We start from the raw sequence: 24,177 nt of genomic DNA on the forward strand, positions 1-24,177 counted from the left end.
CCTTCTGAACTTCCATAACTGCAGAAGTGCAGATCTTCGACACTTTGCCCAGTCCAGGGGCAGTCTGCAATGTCTGAACTGCTGTGTTGGATACACTGTGCATCTGACCCTACACCATTATACCAGCCGTAACTGGCACACTTAACATTTAGCACTCTGCAAGTGTCTTAGGAAAATCGATGTATAGCTAGGATGCCCAAGACTTCTGCACAGTACTGCAATTTTATGTATTGCACTATACTCTGCCACAAAAAAAAATTCATGACATGTAAATGATGATAAACCTGATTCTGATACGGGTTTTGATTGTGGACTGAGAGTGGGAAGGGGGCAGGGAGAGGGGAATCATGGTTTGGAAAAGGAGGAGGGAGTGGGAGGGGGTGGGAAGCACCAGAGAGACATTCTGTAATGATCAATAAACCAATTGTTTGGAGTCAAATGACCATGCCTGGTGTCTCAGGGCTGGGTGGGTCTGTACCCACACTAGCCCCGGTTCCTGGCACTGTGTATGTATGTACAGGCAGTTACATACGAGTTCCGTTCCTGAGTCCGTCTTTAAGTTGGATTTGTACGTAAGTCAGAACAAGTACATCTGGTATTATTTAGCATCAGTTAGTCAAACGTTTGTCTTAGTAAATACAGTAGTATATATATTACCTTTCTATGCATATAAAACACTTAAGAAACGTATGTATTCCAATAATTAAACCACTGCGTTGCTTAGTAATAATTGTAGCTTTCATCAGGGCAGGGCCTTTCACATGCTCCATTATTCTCACTTTATCCTTTAAAATTGTTCTGATTGTTGACCGACTGTAGCCTAAAGCTTTTCCAATGACCGATGGCGTTTCACCTCTTTCCAAACGCTTTATTATTTCCACTTTATTTTCAATTGCGATTGCTTCCCGTCAATGGAACAGAAACACAGCGGGCAGCGGGTCCCAAGCTTCGCCGGCTCCCGAGGTCCACTGGGTCCTAAGAACCACTGCACTGAGACAGGCTAAATGGGACAAGTGGGGGCTGTGCTGGGTTTGGGTATTTGATCCTCCACAATATTCCACGTGGGAATTTAAACTGGAGGTGGCAGTGTTTTTTTTACGAGGTTGAGTTGCAAGCTCGACATCAGCCCGGCACGGAAGCGGTCTGTCACTAAATCGAACTCGGGAACCTCCGTTCTCCAGCCTGGCGCTGATCTCACTGCGCCACCAGCCAACCGGAATGGGGGGGGGGGGGGGGGGGCGGGGTCAGGCTAAATCTTACTAAGAAAAATTTAAGCCAAATACAAAGTTAAACACTCAACACAGTGTCAATGGCAATGACTTAAAATGGCGGACGGCGTTCTCCTTCCTCGGTTCGTAAGTACAAGTTGTCTGTAAGTCGTATGTTCGTAACTTGGGGCTACCTGTATGTATGTAAGTACACACACACACTTGCACAGTACTGTATTTCTGCTCTTTTTAACAGGATTTTAATTTTATTAATTTCTATAACTTAATTGAAAACTTTAACATTTACTATTTTGTACTGTTTTTCATTGCCTCTCAGGGAGCTGAAACCTTTGAAATGGTCTGACATTTTAACGTAGGGGTGAATACAAGATCCTGTTCAATGAATGGTCGGTATCATGCTCCAACTTAAATCAGCAATCATTACAAAGACACCCAAAGTGCACTCATAATTGGCTAAATTTGAAAGATTAGCAAAAAATTCTTATCCATTGGTTGATGCATAGCTGTGTATTGGGGTGCTGACAAAGTCTGTAACACGTCCCAAGCAGAAATAACTATAATTGCTATTTTCTGTTATATATATTTGATGTACAGTTTCCACTGACGAATTGTATTAACTTGAACTAACTCTTTGATGGTAGTTCGTATGTGTTTTATTCTGTTTATGTTCTGATGGCCTTTAGAATGCACCATGTATCCAAGAAGCATAAACTTGTGTATATTTATTTACAAAATAATTTAAGCAGAGGGACCTCCTGTAAAACGTCGCACTCCTAGGGTCCTGGCCTAAAGAATGAATAAAACGGGATAATGTTGTTGCTGCGGAAAGCAGTTTTACCAATGTCGGGGAGGCTGTAAGAGTCTAGATCCACTGCAGTGGTCAGATCGAGGAAGGTTAGAGAATGAAGACCAATGGAAGGATGAAAGTGTCATTGCAACTGGTAGGTGGAAGGAGATGTTCAATGTGTGGCAGTAGCAGGGGCTTTCAACTGACTGCTTGAATGAGGTCCAGGTTGACCAATGTATTTTGAAAAGGTTGAAAGCTTTAAATGATAACTTTTAGACTATGATTACAGGGCAGTTTAAATTCAATGATTCAAAGTACATGATCAAAGAATGCATAAATTATACAATCTTGAGATTTGTTTCCTCACAAGTAGGTAGATAGGCCTCCGTTAGTCTCGGTAGACCATGGATTTGCACCTTGGAAAGTTTCCAGGGCGCAAGCCTGGGCAAGTTTTTTTTTAAATGGAAGACCGGCAGTTGCCCAAGCTGCAAGTCTCATCTCTCCACGCCACCAATGTTGTCCAAGGGAAGGGCATTAGGACCCATACAGCTTGGCACCGGTGTCATCGCAGAACAATGTGTGGTTAAATGCCTTGCTCAAGTCAAGGACACACACGCAAGCCTCAGCCAAGGCTCGAACTAGCGACCTTCAGATAACTAGACGAATGCCTTAACCACTTGGCCACGTGCCAACACCCTCACAAGTAGTCACAAAGCAAGAAACCCTAAAGAACCCAATTAAAGAAAAAATAAATAAAAAGAAACCAACACCTGATGCACAAGGGAATGGGAAAAAAAACACCAATCAAGCAAACAGTTGAAACAAGAAACAAGCAACAACATTCCAAACCAAAATCGAGTCCTCAGATCCGAACCCTGGAGGAGCCCAGAGCAGGCCTAAAGCTTCTCATCAGTTCAGCAAATTAGCAGACCCTTAGCACAGCAGCCAGGGTCATCTTCATAGCCTCAGCGCCATGGAGAGAGGAGCGGCCATTGCGGAGAACGAGTGAAATTGGCTCTCGCCTCGGATCCTGACACCTGGCCTTTTCATTCTATCTCGGATGCCGAAGTAAACTCAGTGGTGGCACTCTCACCTGTTTAGGAAGATTCTAGATTCATACCTAGTACTGAAAATTGAGTACATCTTTCATGCCAAAGCTCATCTATTGTAGTACTGAGGGAATCTCAGTGTTGTGGGTCCTGCCTTTTAACTTCCAGATGTGATGATAGACCGCTGTCTTCACTGCTCTCTTAGGTCTAATTATCTTAGATCAATTCCTGTTTTGGAGTTATTGTTTTGCAGTTATGTTATGTGCATCACTATGCCACCTACAGGAGCTGCCAGTAATGAATTTGTATTGACGTACATGGAATGTGGTTTCCAATCAGAAATGCACTAAGGTTTTTACTGTCGTCTCAATGTCATTTAAGATAAAATATTGTGACTTTACAAATTAAATTTTAAATTATAGTCAATACAACAATAAATTGAACTTTTCAAATACAAAAACAAAGGACAATCTGATAAACCTGGATACTAGCAGGGATCTCTTGGACGCCTAATGCTATGAAATCTTGTTCAGCTTTATAACTATCCAAGTAAGAATATCAATAATGTGCTAACTAGCTTGAAAATAGAGAGCTTGGTACTTTAACAAAATGGAAATTAGCAACAGTGCTTCACAGATACTTCAGTTCTGTCAACCGCATCCACTGAACTAGATATGAAATCACATGCAAGAGCACATTGATAAATAATTCACACTAATAGCGTGCATAAGTGGTGGAAATGAGAACGCACACGGCTATGTGATCAAGAGCACCTCTCCGCTATTATCAGGACAACATTAATTGTGCAAAGCAAGACCAGGATACTTTATTCTATATAGTTATATATGCAACTATACTCAGTAGTCACTTTATTAGGTACGCCTGTATATCTGTTTGTTAACACAATTATCTAATCAGCTAATCATGTGGCTACAACTCCATGCAGACATGGCCAAGAGATTTATTTGTTGTTTAGATCAAATATCAGAATGGGGAAGAAATGCGGTCCAACAGACTTTGACCACGTTGGTGCCAGATGGGGTGATTTGAGTATCTCAGAAACTGCTAACCTCCTGGGGTTTTCTTGCACAGCAGTCTCTAGAATTTACAGAGAACGGTGTGAAAAATCAAAAAATAAATCCAGTGAGCGACAGTTCTGTGGGCAAAGTTAATGAGAGAGGTCAAAGGAGAATGGCCAGACTGGTTGAAGCTGACAGGAAGGCAACAGCAACTCATATAATCACGTGTTACAACAGTGGTGCACAGAGGAGCATCTCTGAACGCACAACGCATCGAACCTTGAAAGGTATGGGATACAACAGAAGACGACTGCAAACATACACTCATTAGGTACAGGAGGTACCGAATAAAGAGGCTGAGTGTACTTGTCCAATGATACATCCTCATTGACATAAAGTGCATCAATTTAAAGATATGTGATGCTGCTTTAGAGTTACAGATTGCTGAACATAATTCATTGGAGTTTTCATTCATAACATAACTGCAAGGCAGATCGACAGACAAATGTGAATACTTTACCTAACTGTCAGTTTTCTTATAATGGCACGGCAAAGGGACTCTGCCACTGTATGCAAGCATGGCATTACTCATCAGCCAACAATAAGTAAAACGAGAATTCACATACTAATACCATACTCAATATAACTAGTATTTTACCTTCTTTCAATTTCAAAAATATTTTACAACATTGCAAGTTCTTGTCAATTAATGTTTGCAAATCAACACTCCACTATTTCATTAAGCTTAATTGCAACACTAAGGATGACCTCCTTCACAAAGCAATTTGTTACTGAAAAAGGGTTAAATACTTACTTTATCTGCTGCAATTACAGGACGCACTAAATATTTCTGCACTGTGTGAAAATGGTAATCGCTGTCGAGTTGCCAAAAATTCATCTCACTGTTTAAACTTAGTTGGACCAAAGTGTGAAATGTGGGGACTCCACATTCCTCCCTACTGCAAGAGGAAGAAAACACGAGTGGATGCTGGAAGCAAGAGACAGAAAATGCTGGAAACACGGATGGTCAGGCAGTATTTGTGGAAAGGGAAATAGAGTGTTTCTGACCTGAAATAATAACACCGTTTCTCTTTCCACAGATGCCACCTAACATGCAGAATGCTTGGTCATGGCTATCAGTGATATCTGCTGGAATGTATTTAGAATTAAAATTAAAAGGTGGGGTTGGGAGGGGTGTGGATGCCAGGTGGTTGAATTTGTTTGAAAACTAAAAGATAGATGAGTAATTTTGTAGTATGCTCGAAATTGGATTCCACCTTTGAATTACTGTGACTTTATTTATTCTAAATTTATATTTAAGATGTATTGTTGGACAGGTGGTAGAATACAAAATAATTATTTTCTAGTGCAATTTCATTATCCCCTGGATAATGGAAACTGTTTATTAAAAACAGAAACAATAAGAGTTACACACCTTATCATGATGATAAGCAATTTGTTATACAAATAGATATGCTACAAGTAATTAGAACTGGAACTTATATTTGGTAATGAAATTCATATCAATTCTCTGCTTTCTAATGAGGACATTAACTTATTTACCTTCAAGAGTGAGCAGAAAAATGATGAAAATGCATGCACTGCTCATTATCATCAAATTTCAGATGTTCTTGCTTGTATATTTAACTTTTATTGATGACTTGCTTTATATGGTTCACAATAAAGTGCAAACTAATACTCTGCCAGAACAACAGTTAGAATCAATTTACTAATCGAACCTTGGTCATTATAGTCATTTAGTACTGTTGCAACAGTTAAGTCCAAGGTATGAATCAAAATCACAGCGGACAAGCAGTAATGATTTTTCTCACCTATTCCAAATGGAAGTGTCCATCATTTCTATCCTTCCCCTACAATTCATTGTGCTCACAAACTGTGCAAATTTAATTATCCTATTATATCATTGTGTTTTAAGCACTTTGTCAAAAGTTAATCAAAAGATTAAACTCATTGTACCACAGCAAGTTCAATCATTTGACAGGCCTATCCAGGAATAGCACGTAACAAAAGCTATTAAAGCTGCATAAGTGTAAAAAGAGATTTAACCAACAGCAATCAGAAAGTGAATGAACACTGTTTCTTTCTAAAGATAGAAATAATGCAATTTACTCAGTGGAGACGAAGAGCTTTTCCAAAGTCAGGAAACTTCAAATTTGTTTCCCAACAAAGGGAGCAAAAAAAATCTTATGTTGAATTTTACATTGTGATTAGGGACTGCAGAAGCTCAAACATAATTATCACCTGGAAACAAGCTTTAAAATATGCAAAATTACTATAAAGTTCCACAATTGGATCGCCAATAGAAAGCAAACAGTACTCACCTCCTCGCTGAACCAAGAGTGTCACTTCACTTCCTTTGGGGCATTCTAACAGTGTATCAACTACTTGATTATGACTTAAGTTCTGGACATTCTTCTTGTTGACTTCTAGCAGCAGATCTCCTTCTTTCAGGCCTCGACAGCGCGGACCATCCACAATCTGTTTAACTCTTTGACCGCCACCACCAGGACTGTCTGCTATGGTAAAACCAAAGCCCATGGGGCCTTTCACTATATGAACAGTTATAAGTTCAGGTTGAGTGGCTATAGAGGAGGCCAGAGAGGCACTATCATTGCCATAGGCTGTATGGGATCCATTCGATGAAACCTCACCAGACGATGGACTATATGGTCTCTGATCCTTTGCTCCATTCCCATTTGCAGTAGCCGTTTGGCTACTGTGGCTTGACAGGGAGTCACAGTTTTCTTGGCCATTGACTATAATTGGCTCCTTATCTGAAATGGCCACTGAAGTCACCAAACTGGTATTTGGATCATCTGGATCAAAAGGCAGGGGATAACCTCGGCAAAGTTCAAGATCCACTGTTGCACCAATGGGAATCGACTGGAATATTTTCACAACTTGAGCATGGGTATATCCCAGCACGCAACTGCTATTTACACTTACTATAACATCACCTAAAGGAGAAAATTAAAAGCAGTTAATTACACCAATGCGTCACCAATTACTTTTATTTATGCACGTTCACTTCACAATTACATACTTAATTCACTAAGTGCAGCGCTGTACAACATTTGCATAATACTTTGACAAAGGCAATATATTAATACTGCTGAATAATGATGTAGCCAATAGATTAAGTAGATGCTACCAACCAGTCACCTTGGCAGACTATAATCAAGGCAAGTGGCTTTGACTTTGACATGAAATTTCTGGAATCCTACGATTGAAATCTGAATATTGACAGGTGGCATCATAGCAGGTTATCTCCAAAGCCTAGTAGCATGTAACTAGCTCAATTTTACTATATACATACAAATCCTGCAGCCTACTATTACTGCAGGACTTCAATATCTACAGGTCAAAGAAGCTGGAAGTAAACGTCATTGCACCCAGCAAACTGCTTTTTTCAAAAGCTCCTTTCTGGAAAGTTCTAGAGGCCCATTAAAACAAAAGCTTCACGCGGTTTTAAAAGTTTTATTCCCCCCCCCAGGCAGTTCATATGATCAACCATTCTAGTTAGCTATCCCACCCCCCTTTCATATATTACCTCAGTCACTGCACTATAAACATTTTGAACCATTTTTTATAATGCTATTTACATTATGAATACATGTTGGCACATTTTATTCCATATCTGTACTTAATTTTTATATAATTCTTTATTTTTTTATAATTGTTGAATGGTGTTTTTTTTTATTGCATATCATGCCAACACACCACAGTAAACTCCCAATGCATGTAAATGTACACAGCAGATAAAGCTGATCCTTGATCCTTCACAAGGCACTTCTGTTGCTGAGGTTACAGTAACTGGGATGCACTGAAATGGAAGCTTGAAGCTGAGTTGCTGTCCACATTTCATTGATTTTCACTCCAGCTGTTATGCTAGGGAGCTAAAGCCTCAAAGGAGAAAAATACAGAGCCTGGTCGTCAGTCCACAGAAGTTTCGATCGCACAGAAGGACTTAATGTCACAACTGATCATGGACCTGCAGCTTCTGGAGAAAGCTGTCCAGTGGAGAGTTAAGAGAGTCGTGGGAAATAAAAAGTTAAATATGTGTAAAACCATGAAACTGGAATATTTTCTTATTATTTCTTACCTGTCTCCATTTTTCCGTCCAATGCGGCAGGTCCGTCAAGAACTAAACTTTTAATCTGCAGGAATTCATCAGGCTCATCGCCACCAACAACAGTGAATCCAAACCCTCGCGTACTCTTCTTTAGTTTAGTGTTGATGAACTGTCCCTTCAACTCTGCAGGGTTTTTTGTAAAGAAGGGCTTGCCTGTTCATAGAAATGAATAACAATGTAAATTGCTCTTGCCCAGTCTCAGGTTCCAGTTGGGAATGATCGAGAAATTGCAACTCCTAACAACTGGACACCCCCTAAAAATCATCAAAGCGCATTTTCAAAAATTTCAATCTGATTTTTGATTGTAACTTAACTAGGAGGTAAAATGGAAGATCCTGCTGTTGTACACAGCATCCAAATTACATCAACCATTTGTTTAGAACACACTAGTCCTCAAAGGATCAGAAGTGGAAAGGGTGAGCATCTTCAAATTCCTAAGTGCCCTGGGCCCAACATATCGATGCAATTACAAAGAAGGCATGAGAGTGGCTGTGTTTCATTGGGAGTTTGAGGACACGTGGTATGTCACGAAAGCCATTTGCAAGTTTCTACAGTTGTACTGTGGAGACCACTCTGACTGGTTGCATCACTAGCTGGTATGAAGGATTGGAAAAAGCTGCAGGAAGTTGCAAACTCAGCCAGCTCCATCATGGCTGGCCTCCCCAGCAGAGGACACCTTCAAAAGGCAAAGCCTCAAAAATGTGGCATCCATCACTAAGGAGCCCCCATCACCCAGGTCATGCCCTCTTCCCTTCGCTACCGTCAAGGTGGTGGTGTGGAAGACTAAAGACACACACTCAATGTTTCAAGAACAGCTTCTCCCCCTCCACCAGATTTCTGAATGGACAATGAATGCATGAATTTTACCTCAGTTTTTCCCCTCTCTGGATACCAAACTGATACCTAATACCGAACTACAGCCCCCAAGTTGAATGGTGTAACTTGCTGATATGGTTTTGATAAATCTTTATATAAGACAGTCTCCTCAATGAATTTCACCTACAAAATGACTCAACACATGAATCTTAAGCTTGATATCTATTGCATAGCACATTTGGTTTCAGGCTGTACCACCTTGTGCTGGGGTTTCTCTGAAGGAGTCCTGGTTATTCTGCGTGTAGTTTTGAGTTTTGGGACCAGGAGATGCTTGATGCTCCGTCCACTCTGAAAAAGTAAGAAAAATTAAATGAAGCATTACTTCATTATATGATTTTGTTCAACAGTGACACCACCCCAAATTCAATGATTAGCTATGAGAGATCACTTCCTTCAGAATAATAAAAAAATAAATCACTGTTTGGAATGAAATATATTCCTTTTGTTCGCTATAAAGTACCAAATATTGCATTAGCTAAACACTCGGGAGGTCAAGCAGAAATGATAAAAGTGTCTCCAATCTCAATGTTCACACCCTTTTTCTTTCCACAGGTTCTTTAAAGTTTCTCTGGGGTTTTTTTTTTAAGATTTCCAAAACATACAACTTCTTGATTCCTTCAGTTCATGGGGAGTAGTTATTCATTCAATGCCATTGTCAGATGTAGAAATCGTCTGAGCAAAGTCAGTCAAAATCCCATCCAAATCTGGGGACTTCTTGTTCAATTTACGATGATCCTGCTATAGATATTAATTTGATAATCTCAGTAATGTTGATGACATGATTAATGTTAATTACTTAATTTCATTTTGACACTTACTTAGTGAATATTTGAGGTGGGGAATCTGATCTGTTCATGTGGGAGCAGAGGGCTGGGGAGGTAGGGACTAAGTCTTCAGTTATATGGCATTGAACAGGTCCAGACTGACCCACTCCAAACTGAAAATGCTGGAAACACTCATCAGATCAGGTAGCACAGAAAAGTTAATGTTTTGGGTCTGAAACCCTTCAAGAGAACTGAGAAGGAAGCTTTATTTGTTGCAGATACGTCAAAACATACTGAAATATTTTGCCTTGCGTCAACAACCAATACAATCCAAGGATTGTGTTGGGGAGCAACCCCTAAGTGTAATCAAACAAAGTGTCAACTAGAAGCCAACTCTTACCTTCTGCTTGTTGCTGCTCAAGTTGCTTTTTGCGCTTCGCCTCAGCAACCGGATTCTCATATTGTGTTTTCCTATTGATATGACTAATGAGAGAGACAATGTTTTGTTAGAATACAAACAAATCCTACAAGGAACTATGCCTACAACAGTTTCAGATGCTGACAGCATAAATATATATTATGCATTTATTCGTTTAAAAATCTTGCTTCAGGAAAAACCATATCCTATGTGTGGCCAACCATGAACTGTCTATATTAACAAGTTCATACAGCTAAAGCATGGATAGTAAAGCAGTATGCTATATTCCATTTTAAAAAAATACATATATCATAAATTATACCTAAATACATAAAACAAAATAAAAAGCTCCAATTTCCATCAAATTCAGCAGGGCGAAGAGCAGTGGATCACTAACATGGCGTGTCAGGACATCTGGCCAAAAGAACTAATTTGAGAAACATATTCATGGCTCATCAAATTAGAGTTGCTTGAGATGTCTGAGAGATTAACATTACATGATGAAGGTGAAATCATGTTCAGAGCTGACTTGTATTTTAATGTTTTGTTTTGGCACCTTCATTGAAGGAAGAAGAATTACACTTCCGAAGAAAGGAATTACATTTGGGAAAAGTTGTAACTAAAACAAGTAGCATTACTGAAGGGCTAACGTTCAAAGATCATTGACCCTAGATACCTCACGTAATGTGATAGCAGCAGAATCCCTTTGAGAAAGCCACATACTGTAAGTTTCATACCTAACTGGGCAGGATAGGTGAAGAGGAATAGCTCATGGAACAGTTCATCACAAAGTAGAAAGATAAAATTAGATTATATTTCTCTCTTGATAATAATTTTAGTTTAATAACTATTGGTTGTGTTATTGGTTATACTTACTCAACATAATAGACGCCATATACAGGGTCATCTATTTTCTCCCATCCAGAGGGCAGTTCTGAAAGTACAGAAAGATACCTCAAGTAAAGAAATTTGCTGATTTATTGCAAGTAAGATTAAATGCATTGAGGATGAAGACACACGAGGGTAAAATTCTGCTCTTTGTCCATTTCAAAACATTTTTTCTGATGCAATCCACTTGCAACTAGCCACACCAGTGTTGTAGATTAAGGAATTTTAAGCATGAGACACTGACAGCAAGTTAAACTTTCTCAGTCTTTCATACTGGATTTACTCATAAAATCTGTCACATTCAAGGCCATTACCACATTATACTACATAATATTAACCTCTTTAGAAAGTAAGATAAACAAGGGGTTCCACTTCTGTTCAATTTATCGTTGAGAATCACATTACCAATAGGTAGTGTGTAAAAGCACATATATGATAGTATGGTTTCATGCTAATTGATTTAGCTCACATTAATTTAATACAATTGACTTAAATAAATTGATTAATACTTTAAAACAACATTGTTTCATCAATACAGATCTTGCATATGTAGCAATTCAGTTTCATCAGTTATTTCCATGTAGCAGAACGGTGAAGCTAGTACAGCTGTTGCCTCACACCTCAGTGACATTGGTTCAGTTCTGACCTCTAGTGCCATCTGTGCAGAGCCCATCTATTCTTCCCAGTGACCGTGTGAGCTTCCTCTGAGTAAAACTGTCTCTTCCATGTCACAAAGCATAGGTTGGAAGATTAAGGGCAATTTACAATAGCCAGTTAACATGCAAGTCAGTGGTAGAATCTGGGGAAGAGTTGGGGTGAATGTGTGGAGAATAAAGGGGGATTAGTACTAATGGATACTTCATGATTTGTGCAGACACGGTACGCTGATGAGCCTGTTTCCATGTTGTATGGATATGCGACCATATTTGCATTAGAGTCCATGTGGGAATTGAACTCCAGCATTACAGCTAACCAGAGTTGAAGTTTTACTTCTCAAGACTTATATAAGCTGCTGGTATCTCGGGCCCTCCATCTTGAAAAGTACCTTATAACAAATACAAATGCTGCCCATCATCTAGAACGTCATCAGTGGCCTTACAACACCAGGGTGCAGAAATTCTTCCTTTTCCACATACATAAGATACAGCAAAATGTATATACATACTTTGTAAATTTGGTTTCATTGACCAGAGAAGTAATTAATTTCAGGACCAGATTACAATGGACATATTATGCATTTAATACAGGTAATCGCAAATGAATTTCCTCCATCCCTCTCCAAACCAACATCATCTGATAAGGAGAAGCCCATATAGCTGATGAAGTGTCATTTATAGTTGATCCTCTACAATGCAAAAGGCAAATATATTTCATCCATCGCACTCTGCTTTTGGGCACACTGCCTTGCCCTCTGTAATGTTTCCAGACACACCTGTCCTAACTTTGCAGCTCCTTCTCAAGTATTGTTCCTAAACTGCCCCATCTCTCTCCCCTTCCATGGTGGCATGTAGTATGGGGGAGGAAAGCAACAGTTGTATGATTTAACCTTTTTAGTTTTCCTAAACTCAACAGGATATTGAACAAGTTCTCTTCAGTTATTGAACTAAACCAATCAAAACAGATAAAATAAAAATACTATTGCAGGAATTCCTTACCTAATAAAATGAATCAAATTTAGAAATCAGTTTGAAAGGAAAAGCATAGAATTTACTGATTTTCAGGAGACGTGAGCAATAATGCAGAGACATCTCTGCCTGCTGAATGGAATCCTGTGTCAGCAGAGAGTAAAAGATTTCCTGCTGGCATCTCCTCTCTAAAGACCAGATAGTTCTATTTTTCATATTTTAGAAAAAACAATTTGAAATAGGGATAAGACTCTCAGTATTGTCTGGTTAATAGTTTTAGTGTTATTTCATTATATTAAAGATAATATTCTTCTCTAAGTGAATTTAGATAGAAACAGAATGAGGTGAAAAATTATTATATTGTATTTGTAAATGAAAATCAAAAAATAAACAGCTGATGCTGGAAATCTGAAACAGAAACAGAAAATATGTTAGAAAAACTCAGCAGGTCAGGCTTTCTACAGCATCTGTAGAAAGAGTAATAGTCAATGTTTTCAGGCAGTGACGCTTCATCAGAAATGGAAAATTTTTATAACAACCCAATCCTAATTGTCTTTGAGTATTACTGAATTCTACATATATTGGGCTTGATAAATAGAGATTGAGCACAAGTCACCTGCTCTAACCTTCACAGACAATTTCTGACATCAGCAGATGATGAAGGTTTTTTAAACTACTAGACAGATGTTTTTGCTATCTGTTCAGTAAAGTTGCAGTGGCCCATATTTTAGAAACTGGGTCAAATCTGAGATCTGCTTCAATGAAACTTGTTGGGAATGGCATTTTCTATTTTGACTCTACCCTGCTCTGCAGCATGTGCTACAATGTTAGATCCGCTCTGGTAATTCCGACCTTCCTCTCTGAAAGATCACCCTGCAATCGCTAACATATTTTTATTGACCTGAATGACTGGGAGAACATGATATAGCAGGAAAACTCCCTTAGCAACTGCTCAGACACTCTTTTTTTCCCGGCAATATCTTGTATCTGTGACTGTGAAGGCTGTGCTGCAAAAAAGATTATTTTTTTTAAGCACTGCAACTGGGTAGTGCCCAGGCAGAACCCAGTCTAATTCACAAATGAGTGTATGCACTAGCCTCTGGACTGCACCTAATTGCAATCACTGCCATTTGCTGATTTTCAGGTCGTCTAAATGATGGAGTTACCCAGCCGTCACTAAAACAGGGGTAATTCACCAATCAGACAAAATGCGATTAAATTCTCTGTACTGATTTTTTTTTTTTAAAAGTCACCTCAATCAAATTATTCACAATAACTTGTAAATTCATATACAAAATCAGCTTCTCTAATTTATTAAATACCAAAGCCACTCCAATAGAGTTTATTATATTCTAGATGCAAGCAGTGTTTGTCATCACAAATCTGCTTTTCCCTTATCACTTTAGGACCATTCAAAAGCATGTGGGCCTAGAGTAAGGGAAAGGAGGGATGTGTGATAGTTAGAGAACAACTGGAATCAATACTTTGCTCAGGAATCAATTACTTTCTATGTTTAAGGGATAATTTAAAAGTAATTCTCGAATTTTTTTTTTAAATCTATGTTTATTACACCCTGATTTACTGAGGAAAAGATTTGATTCTAGTGCATTTTCTACAGAACTTGGAAGCAAGTTTCAATCATAGAATTGACTTCACCAACATGGTTCAAAAAGGCAGCTGCTTGGATGCATTCTCTAGGTGTCTTCTCACTTGATTGAACATTTGTAAAACAACCCATGTACACCTGCTACATCAGCAATATTCGAACAAACAGAATGAGAAATAAGATTCATGCAAGTGCACTAATTTTAATGTAATATAACAAAACTGGATTCTTTGCTGTAAATATACCAAGAACGTTGCTTTCAGGTTCCACCTTGTTAATTACTATTCTTCATTTCTTGTAGTGTAACATTAGTCTGAACTGTACTTTGAAGGTTTTTGCCCCCGCCCCCCACAATTGCATTGATAATGAACACTTGCTACAAGCTTCACCGAGTCTGGTTAGGCCCTGACCTGCTTATAAATCCATCGTTAGCAGTCTACAGTAAGGGCAATGAAATAAATCAGATTTGTTGGAAGACAGACAATTCAAATATCCAAACATGAGGAAATCTGCAGATGCTGGAAATTCAAACAACAACACACACAAAATGCTGGTAGAACACAGCAGGCCAGGCAGCATCTATAGGGAGAAGCGCTGTCGACGTTTTGGGCTGAGACCCTTCGTCAGGACTAACTGAAAGGAAAGATAGTAAGAGATTTGAAAGTAATGGGGGGAAGGGGGAAATGCGAAATGATAGAAGACCGGAGGGGGTGGGATGAAGCTAAGAGCTGGAAAGGTGATTGGCGAAAGTGATACAGAGCTGGAGAAGGGAAAGGATCATGGGACGGGAGGCCTCGGGAGAAAGAAAGGGGGAGGGGGGAGCACCAGAGGGAGATGGAGAACAGGCAGTGATGGGCAGAGAGAGAGAGAAAAAAAACCAAACAACTAAATATGTCAGGGATGGGGTAAGAAGGGGAGGAGGGGCATTAATGGAAGTTAGAGAAGTCAATGTTCATGCCATCAGGTTGGAGGCTACCCAGCCAGTATATAAGGTGGTGTTTCTCCAACCTGAGTGTGGATTCATCTTGACAGTAGAGGAGGCCATGGATAGACATATCAGAATGGGAATGGGACGTGGAATTAAAATGTGTGGCCACTGGGAGATCCTGCTTTCTCTGGCGGACAGAGTGTAGGTGTTCAGCGAAACGGTCTCCCAGTCTGCGTCGGGTCTCACCAATATATAGAAGGCCACACCAGGAGCACCAGACGCAGTATACCACACCAGCCGACTCACAGGTGAAGTGTCGCCTCATCTGGAAGGACTGTCTAGAGCCCTGAATGGTGGTGAGGGAGGAAGTGTACGGGCAGGTGTAGCACTTGTTCCGCTTACAAGGATAAGTGCCAGTAGGGAGATCAGTGGGGAATGGGCTCTTTGAGCAGTGCCGCCCAGCAATTCCCCACTTAGCCCTGGCCTAATCATGGTACAATTTACAATGACCAATTAATTGACCAACTGGTAAATCTTTGGACAATGGGAGGAAACCCACACAATCACGGGGAGACCATACAAATGCCTTATAGGCAGGGTGGGAAATTAACCTGGGTTGCTGGTACTGTAAAGCATTGTGCTAACCACTACGCTACCGTTTCTGCCCCACATATGTATACACACACACACACACACAAATTCTTCATCCTATTCACAATGAGAACTTTTAGACATCCCTTCAGCAAAAGAAATCATAGGAGCACCTTGGTCATTTCCCATCAATGATCATTGATTGTTGAAAGATCTGCATGTTGAGATTTCTTTGCATTAAAACAGAATCTCCTATTAAATGCATAACTAACAGAGCATGGTATCTCTTTCATCACAATAATAAAGACTGGGGAAAAAAATTCCATTATTTATTTAAACACATTACTGCACAGCATACTATAAGTGAATTACCTATTTCACTGTCCAGTTCCTCTGTGTGTACCCCTTCTTCTCCAAGGCAAGTGCATCAAGCAAGGGCAGAATAAAGCAACAGAAGAAAATTTAGCTAAAATTAAAAGTTAGAGCAACAACCAGAGAGCCAACTCCCAATGGCAGTAGCATCAACTACACAGGCAGCTCAAGAGAAACGAGTGAAACACACAACAATCAGCAAAATGACAGACATTAAAGCTACTGCACCAATTTTGGCTTTGTGCAACCATATGTCTGAATGCAAAAAGGAAACTTCTTCAATTTTACTTATTCTTAAATATGTCTGAATGCTTTAAATCCTATAATTTCTTTCATTTGTTAAAAATGGTCAATTTCCCACTTGCTAATACAAGAACAAAGACTCCTAGATGGAATTAGCAAAGAAGGCAAGATACTAAATAGAGGAGGATGTTGTAGCTTTAATATAATAATAAAGACACAAACCAAGAAAGGAATCCCACAAGGAAAGCCCCACTGAGAATAAGATCAAAATAGTAAATATATTTCATGCTCTTAGACTTCTGAAGTCATAAAGCTATCTCATCCATTTAAATTTCAACTGATGATACTTGAACAGAGATTTTATTTAAATCAGGGATTGAGGATAAATTACTATAAACTGGAAAAAGGTTTCACACTTTGCAAATTTAATACTGGAAACCATAAATCTGCGAAGTATTTATATCCCAAAATTTTCCTATTTTTTTCCGCTTCAAAATCCTTGTAACTGCAGATCAGTGCCCATCGCAGCTAGAAACATTGCATTAATCTTCCAGACAGGAATCTCACTGCTGCATTTCAAAAACAGAACTGTTCAAACTCCCAAATGACAATGGGTGACTGTGATAGAGATAATTTAACCTTCACCATCCTCCTCCCGTTATGCAGTCTTTGACTCACATCTCTACCAATATTATCAGGTCCTTTTCTGTCACTCCTTTACCTTTAGTCTTGCGGACATCCCAAAATCTCTTCTTGATTTTGCCCTCTAACCCATCTGCACGCTGCTTCTCAGAAACATCGGATTCTACATGTAGCCTGAAGGCAAGGCTCTATCTTGCCACCTCTCTCATGACCTTGCCACAAACTTCTCAGATTCTCAGTCTGTCTCCTAGAATTGATCATTATTAATTTCTGCCATTGAAACACTAAAAAAAATGAAACTAATAGCTTCAAGATGTGCCATATTCTGCTCCTTATACACCGACTTCCATGTCTATAATAATTATTCAGACCTCATGCCTGTCTCAAATCACCTTTTGCTGAAATCTTCATCCATGCTTTTGGTATCCGGTATAGATTTGGTTGATTGCTCTTGTTCTATTTCTTGTAAACAGAATGTCTACTTCTAATATCCTAAATGAGTAATTCCTGATCCCTGTGCTATGTTGGCTCTTTCCTATGCTGACTTTGATTTTAAGATCATCTTATTTTTAAATTCTTCCGGTATTTTGCCCTTCTCAATTATCTACAATCTTTTCTAACCTTCCAATACTGAGGGAGGCACAAGATCCCCCTTTTCTGGCCTCTTAACTTCTCCCTTCGTTTACCTGCTCTTTCATAGGTAACTGTGACTTCAGCTCTTCGGGCCTGAAACATTGAAATTCCCTCTCTAAACCTTTCTACTTACTCTTTCCCCCTTTAAGACATTCTCAGACTGAAGTCTTTAACCATGCTTTTCATATTTGCTCTTAAATCTTCTTACATAAAGGGCATTGATTTTTGCTTGATAGCAGCCATCCAAAATGCCTTGTGACCTTTTGCTCTGTTAAAAGACGTGGTATAAATGGATGTTTGATGTTGCTGCTGTCTGCACAGCACATTGAACAGTGAGTAGCTTGCCAATATCAAAAATATTTAGAAACACCATAAATAAACATTACAAGAAAATGAACAACAAAACAATAATTAAAAACTGAAGGTGCCTTGTCTTTGTAGTCAATGGTGAATTCAAGTGTTTAAGTGAAGTTACTGATGCCTTTGGACAATTAACTATTAATGTAATGTTTCAAAAAATAAAACATTTAAGAACATGTTTGTCAGCAAATAAATTTTGCAACATCAAATCTGAAGAAAAACATTAATTATTTTTAAGTGCATGAATCACCAAATTTAACACTTACCATCATCTTCACATTCTTCCAGAGGCTTTGGCTGCTTGTTGAGGCACCTTGGATCAAGCCATGATGTGGTCTTTGTGTTATGGCTGTGAACCAATATATTGTTGAGAATTATTTGTCCACATTGATCAAGATAAAGATAACTTAAATGCTGTTCTCCTATTGTCGTATCGCTAACATGGCCAATTTGTAAGCTATTTGCATTGATTGAGCTGTAAACTTGACATTTCTTGTAACAATGAATCAGGAATCAAAAGCCAAGTTTAAAATTATTTTTCAAAATGTACTTCAATACATTTATTCATCTTTTAAACTAGGTGAAATGATAGACTGATGCATAGAAGTGATATCATAATGTAATTCTGGACTGCAAACCAAAATAATTCAAGCAACATTTGAACATCTATCATTAGAGAGATAAGTTCCCTGGCTATTTAACAGGAATTCTTCTGATCACACAATTACTTCGATCTAAAGCAGCAACTGAACATTAGAAACTTCTAATGTAGCTACTTCAATGGCACTGACATTGTTAACACAGATCCTCAAAAGGGAAGGAGGGGGAGGCATCAGAAATACTGCAGGACATGGGACAAAAAACTGGTTGAAAACTGAATACAATGGACAGTGAATGGGTGGTTGATCTATTTGATAACAAGAAAAGGAATTGAGTTGAAGGGAATTCATGAGTCTGGTAAATGAAGATTCTCAGCTTAGGAACATCTAAAGAGAAGGACTTCCATAAATTTGGGTTTTTATGGGGAAATAGATTTTTAATTGCTCATATTGTGCAAGACAGAGATGTTTGTGAATAAGGAAGCTGCAAAGTTGCTGACAATGATTCCCTCTGGACAGCAGACTATGCTCCAATTTGCCTTCATCATCACAGTCTATATTGTGGAGAGGTGCAGCTGTGGGTCCCGTCAGTTCCTTTGTACTAATTTTGTGGGCAGGGCTCATTTTGCTTGCACAATGTAACAGTGGCAATTTATAAATAATATGGTGCCCACTCATTTTGATTAAATAAATGAAACATTCCTCTGCATTTCCACCTTTGTCCACCTTTGAAATGTTTGACTTTCGTGTGGCAAGTGTACCATGACAGCTGAGATCCAAATCAGGCAAGTACACACATAAAATAAAATACTGAACATACCCGATATTATATTATACACCAACTGAAAACAGGTTTAACACAGCTAATCTTTTCCGAGCCAGTTAAAAAAATAGATGAAAGGAAATGAGTTGCAAAAAAGTAAAGAGTGAAGACTGCAGAAGAAATAATTGGTTGTGCTTTGTGGTCAGCTACAAGGTTCATTGCTCACTTCAAAGAAAGCTCGGCACAGACATGAACCAATCCCTACGAACGTCAGTTTCTGACAGGATTCAATTCAATAGGATTACCAGCCTCCAGTAGCAGATGACATCATACCAATCACATCGAAGAAATTGCAGACAGCAAAACAAAAAAAGGGAAAGAACAATATTAAAATAATCTTTTAAGCTTTTGCAGAACAATAAAGATTTCAATATATGCAATAGATTAAAATAGAAACTGAAAAGTCAAACATTGATATGAAAATCTTACAATGTTTTTAATGAACTGGACATGCTGGTGCTCAGGTGATTAAGCCCAAGTCTAGACTTCTAAGCACATGCTATCAAATTTATTGATAGACTCACAACACCAAATGTCTATGTTCACTCTACCACAGGACTGGATACAGAATTCAGCAGCAGAGCTGACTTTTGCTGAAATGCCTGGGGAAATTGCCACTTCAATCTTGTTAGATCCGGACAGGATCCAAAAATCCATTGATTTCAATTAGGGCATTGGATTATAAGGCAAAGAGGAAGGCATGTTACTATTTTTAATTATCTTGTTTGTAACGTAATGTTTTAATTATGACTTTTAATTAATTAGAAAATAGAATAGTACAGCACGGGAACAGGCCCTTCAGTTCACAATGTCTGCTGACGATGATACCAATCCAAGCTAACTCCATCTGCCTGTGCATGCTCAATCTCCCTCCATTCCCTGCCTGTTCAGCTGCCTATATAAATGCCTCTACATTGTACCACTCTATCAGCTTCTACTTCACTTGCTGGTGCATTGCAGGCACCTACTAATCTCTGGGTTAAAAAAAATTGACCAATGTTCTGGATGATAATGTGGCAAACTGGATCAGCAAATTTATGGGATGACAGCAAAAGATTGGGGGGTGCAGTGGATAGCAAGGAAGACTATCGAAGCTTTCGGCAGGACCTGGGCCAGCTGGAAGAATGGGCTGAAAGATTGTAGATGGAATTTAATGCAGACAAGTGTGAGGTGTTGCACTTAAGTCACTTTTAACAATTCCCCCTACCACCTCAAAGCTATTCCATCTACTATCTGACATCTCCACCATGGGCAGAAGACTCTGACTTTCTCCACTATTTATGCCTCACAGTTTTATTTCTATCAGATTAACCCCCAGCCTCTGCTCCAGAGAATTAATTTTGTATTAATTAATTATTCACTTCAGCTTTCATGGTGTTTAGATATCACAATGTCGGAGATATTTAATATTGCTTCAGAATCTCAGGATAAAGAAGGAGTCTGTATCTGGTAAAGGATAGAGTTACCATAATATTCCTGTGAGATTTACAGAGGATATAGGAGAAAGTAGTTAGGAGAAGGAAAGAAGGACATAAACAGAGAATTCCAAAACCTTTTATTAATATATTTGAGGCAAGGAGTAACTAGGGAAAGAGACTTGTGCCTCAAGGGGAAAAAAAGTTTTTTTTTTACATGGAGCCAAGGAATATAAATTAATACTTGGTGTCAGAGTTCACCGAGGAAAATGATGCAGTGGATGGAAAGTTGGCAGAGGTGCACGCTCTGGAACACATGTGTATCAGGAAAGGGGAAGTGTCAGAGTTATTAACACATATTAAAGTGCACAAATCCCCAGGGCCTAAGGAAACCTATCCCAGGGACGAAAGGGAAGAGATTACTGGTGCACTGTTGGAGAGTTTTTAAATCACTTTTTGCCAGAAGACTGGAAATTAGCTAATGTTGTTCCCACATTCAAGTAGGGTGATGGGGATAAGCCATGGAACTACTGGTCAGAGAACCCGATATTAGCGACAGGGAAACTTTTAGAAATTTTTCATGATCACCTGAACAGGCAGAGAATGATTAGCTGGGATCCACATTTTTTTTTGGTGTAAGGGAAATCCTGCCTCGTGATAGCACAATGGTTAGCACAACGTTTTACAATACCAGCAACCCGGGTTCACCGCTGCCTGTAAGGAGCTTGTATGTTCTCCCTGTGACGTGGGTTTCCTCCCACAGTCCAAAGATATTTCGGTTGGTAGGTCAATTGGTCATTGTAATTTGTCCCATGACTAGGCTAGGGGTAAATTGAGGGCTGCTGGGCGGTGTGGCTCACTGGGCCAGATGGGCCTATTCTGCATCGGATTTCAACAAATAAATAAACAAGCAGACAAGTAAATAGAAATTTAATTTATAAATATGTTTTAAAAATCGGTGAAGGTCAAGGCTGTGGATGTGGCATACATGAACTTCAGCAAGGCTTTCGAATAGGTCCTACGCGATAGCCGAGGCTACAAAGTTAGGGCAATGTATTCCAAGATGCCTTGGCAAAATGGATTCATATCACGATATGAGGCACAGGATAGTGGTGGAGAGCTGTTTTTCTGACCGGAAATCTGTAACCAGTGCTGGGACTTTTGTAGTTTATCATATGTATAAGTGACTTGAATGAGAACGTCTGTGGTTGAATAAGTAAGTTTGCTGAAGACACAAATATCGATGATAGTGATGTAGATAACGAAGAAGTTTGCAAAAAGATACAGCAGTGGCAGGTAGAAATTAATCCTAACAAGCATGAGGTAATGCATTTTGGTTTGTCTAATAGTGGCACGGTAATAGTAAAAGGCTTACTCCTTATAGGTGTTAATGTACTGAAGGACCCTTGGATGCAAGTTTACAACTCCCTGAAAACAAAACACAGGTAGATAGGGTAGTAAAAAAGGCAGTTAGCTTGCTTATCTTTATAGGGAATCAAGGGTATTGAGGATAGGTGTTCAGACACCATGTTGCAGCTGTATTTGATACAAGTTGGACCACACTTGGAATACAGTATACAGTTCTGGTCAACACACTATGGAAAAGATATGGCAGCGCTGCAATGGACGTAGAAGAGATCGACCAAGGTTACCCAGAATGGAGGGCTTTTGTAAAAAAAAAAGGAGATTCCTGATTGACTGGGATTATTCCCACTGCAGCACAGGAAGCTGAGAACTGACCTTAGAACATATACAAATTTCCTCAGGAGGGACATAGTGTAGATGGACAGCTCCTGCCCCAACCTTCCCAAGAGTAAGGCAATCAAAAACTAGACGACAAAGGTTTAATCACAAACAAGCCAAAAACTGTAGATGCTGGAAATCCAAGCAACACACACAAAATACTGGAGGAACTCAGCAGGCCAGGCAGCATCTATGGAAGAGAGTACAGTCGACATTTCGGGACGAGTCCCTTCAGCAGGACTGGAGAGAAAGAAAGATGAGTCATTGAATTAAAAGGTGGAGGGAGAGGAGGGAGAAGCACAAGGTGAAGCCGGGAGAAGGGAGGGATGAAATAAAGAGTTGAAAAGTTGATTTGTGAAAGAGATACAGGGCTGGAGAAGGGGGAATCCAATAGAAGAGGACAGATGGTTATGGAAGAAAGAAAAAGGGGGGGGGGGGGAGAGGAGCACCAGAGGGATGCAATGGGCAGGCAAGGAGATGAGGTGAGAGAGGGAAAGGGGGTAGGGAATGGTGAAGGGGGGCCATTACTGTTAGTTCGAGAAATTGATGTTCATGCCACAGATGCCATAGACTCTTTTCCGTGGATGCTGCCTGGCCTGCAGAGTTCCTCCAGCATTTTGAGTGAGACAAAGGTTTAAGGTGAGAGGTGAAGTATTTAATGGAGATCAGAGAGGTTTCTTCACACAGAGGATGGTGGGTATATGGAACAAGCTGCCAGTGGAGGTGGTATTCACAACATTTAAAAAACATTAGGTAGGTACAGAGATAGGAAAGGACCAAATGCAGGTAGTTAAGAGTTAGCAAAAATAGACATCTTCCTCAAGATAGACAAGTTGGGCCAACGGGCCTGTTTCTGCACTGTTGAACTCTATGACTAAGGCCAAAGGACTAGCTTTGAATAAAATATCACAGAAGATGCCCTGCTTTGTTAATCAGTGGTACAGAATCTTTTATTTTAATCCAAGGTTGTTAACAGTACCCTGGTTTATGGTTTCAGCACAAAAGGCAACATTTCCACAGGTGCAGAACTCTTGCAGTACAGAATGGGGGTGGCATTCAAGATCACGTGTTCAAGTATCTGCAGTGGGACCTGAATCCACCATCTTCTCTCAGACACAAGATTATATCTACTGAGTCAAGAAAGTGACACTGAGCTAAATCTCTTTCAGCTTCACATGAAAGTGTAATGAACAAGAATAATAATAACTCTTAAACAGTTTACAATTTGGGAATTTTTCCAGATTAAGCAAGATGAAAATTATGGGAAATGAACAGGTGCCCAATACACAGAGAATTAACAGTGTGTGGACAAGAATTCTGCTGCTAAACTCTTAAAATGAATTGATAATTAAGGCACTTTATTTTCCTCCTCACATTGATTAAGCAGAGTTCAAGTTTGAAGTTCAAAGTAAAT

General features: G+C 39.3%; 1 protein-coding gene across 9 annotated transcripts in view; it reads right to left on the reverse strand.

Annotated features, from left to right (window-relative positions):
* The window catches only part of magi1b (membrane associated guanylate kinase, WW and PDZ domain containing 1b), a 402,728-nt gene that overhangs the window by 68,853 nt on the left and 309,698 nt on the right, over positions 1–24,177 (reverse strand). For 7 of the 9 annotated variants that reach the window (XM_073072331.1, XM_073072328.1, XM_073072329.1 and 4 more), the window contains 7 exons: positions 18,450–18,532; positions 16,306–16,341; positions 11,172–11,229; positions 10,278–10,360; positions 9,312–9,401; positions 8,208–8,390; positions 6,427–7,062 (listed from right to left, as the gene is read on the reverse strand). In XM_073072331.1, coding sequence (XP_072928432.1) covers positions 6,427–7,062; positions 8,208–8,390; positions 9,312–9,401; positions 10,278–10,360; positions 11,172–11,229; positions 16,306–16,341; positions 18,450–18,532 — 1,169 coding nt within the window. The remainder of the gene's footprint in view (positions 1–6,426; positions 7,063–8,207; positions 8,391–9,311; positions 9,402–10,277; positions 10,361–11,171; positions 11,230–16,305; positions 16,342–18,449; positions 18,533–24,177) is intronic. The other 2 variants (XM_073072335.1, XM_073072330.1) reach the window with 1 other exon arrangement.

Source organism: Hemitrygon akajei, chromosome 19, assembly GCF_048418815.1.
Source record: "Hemitrygon akajei chromosome 19, sHemAka1.3, whole genome shotgun sequence".
NCBI lineage: Eukaryota > Metazoa > Chordata > Chondrichthyes > Myliobatiformes > Dasyatidae > Hemitrygon > Hemitrygon akajei.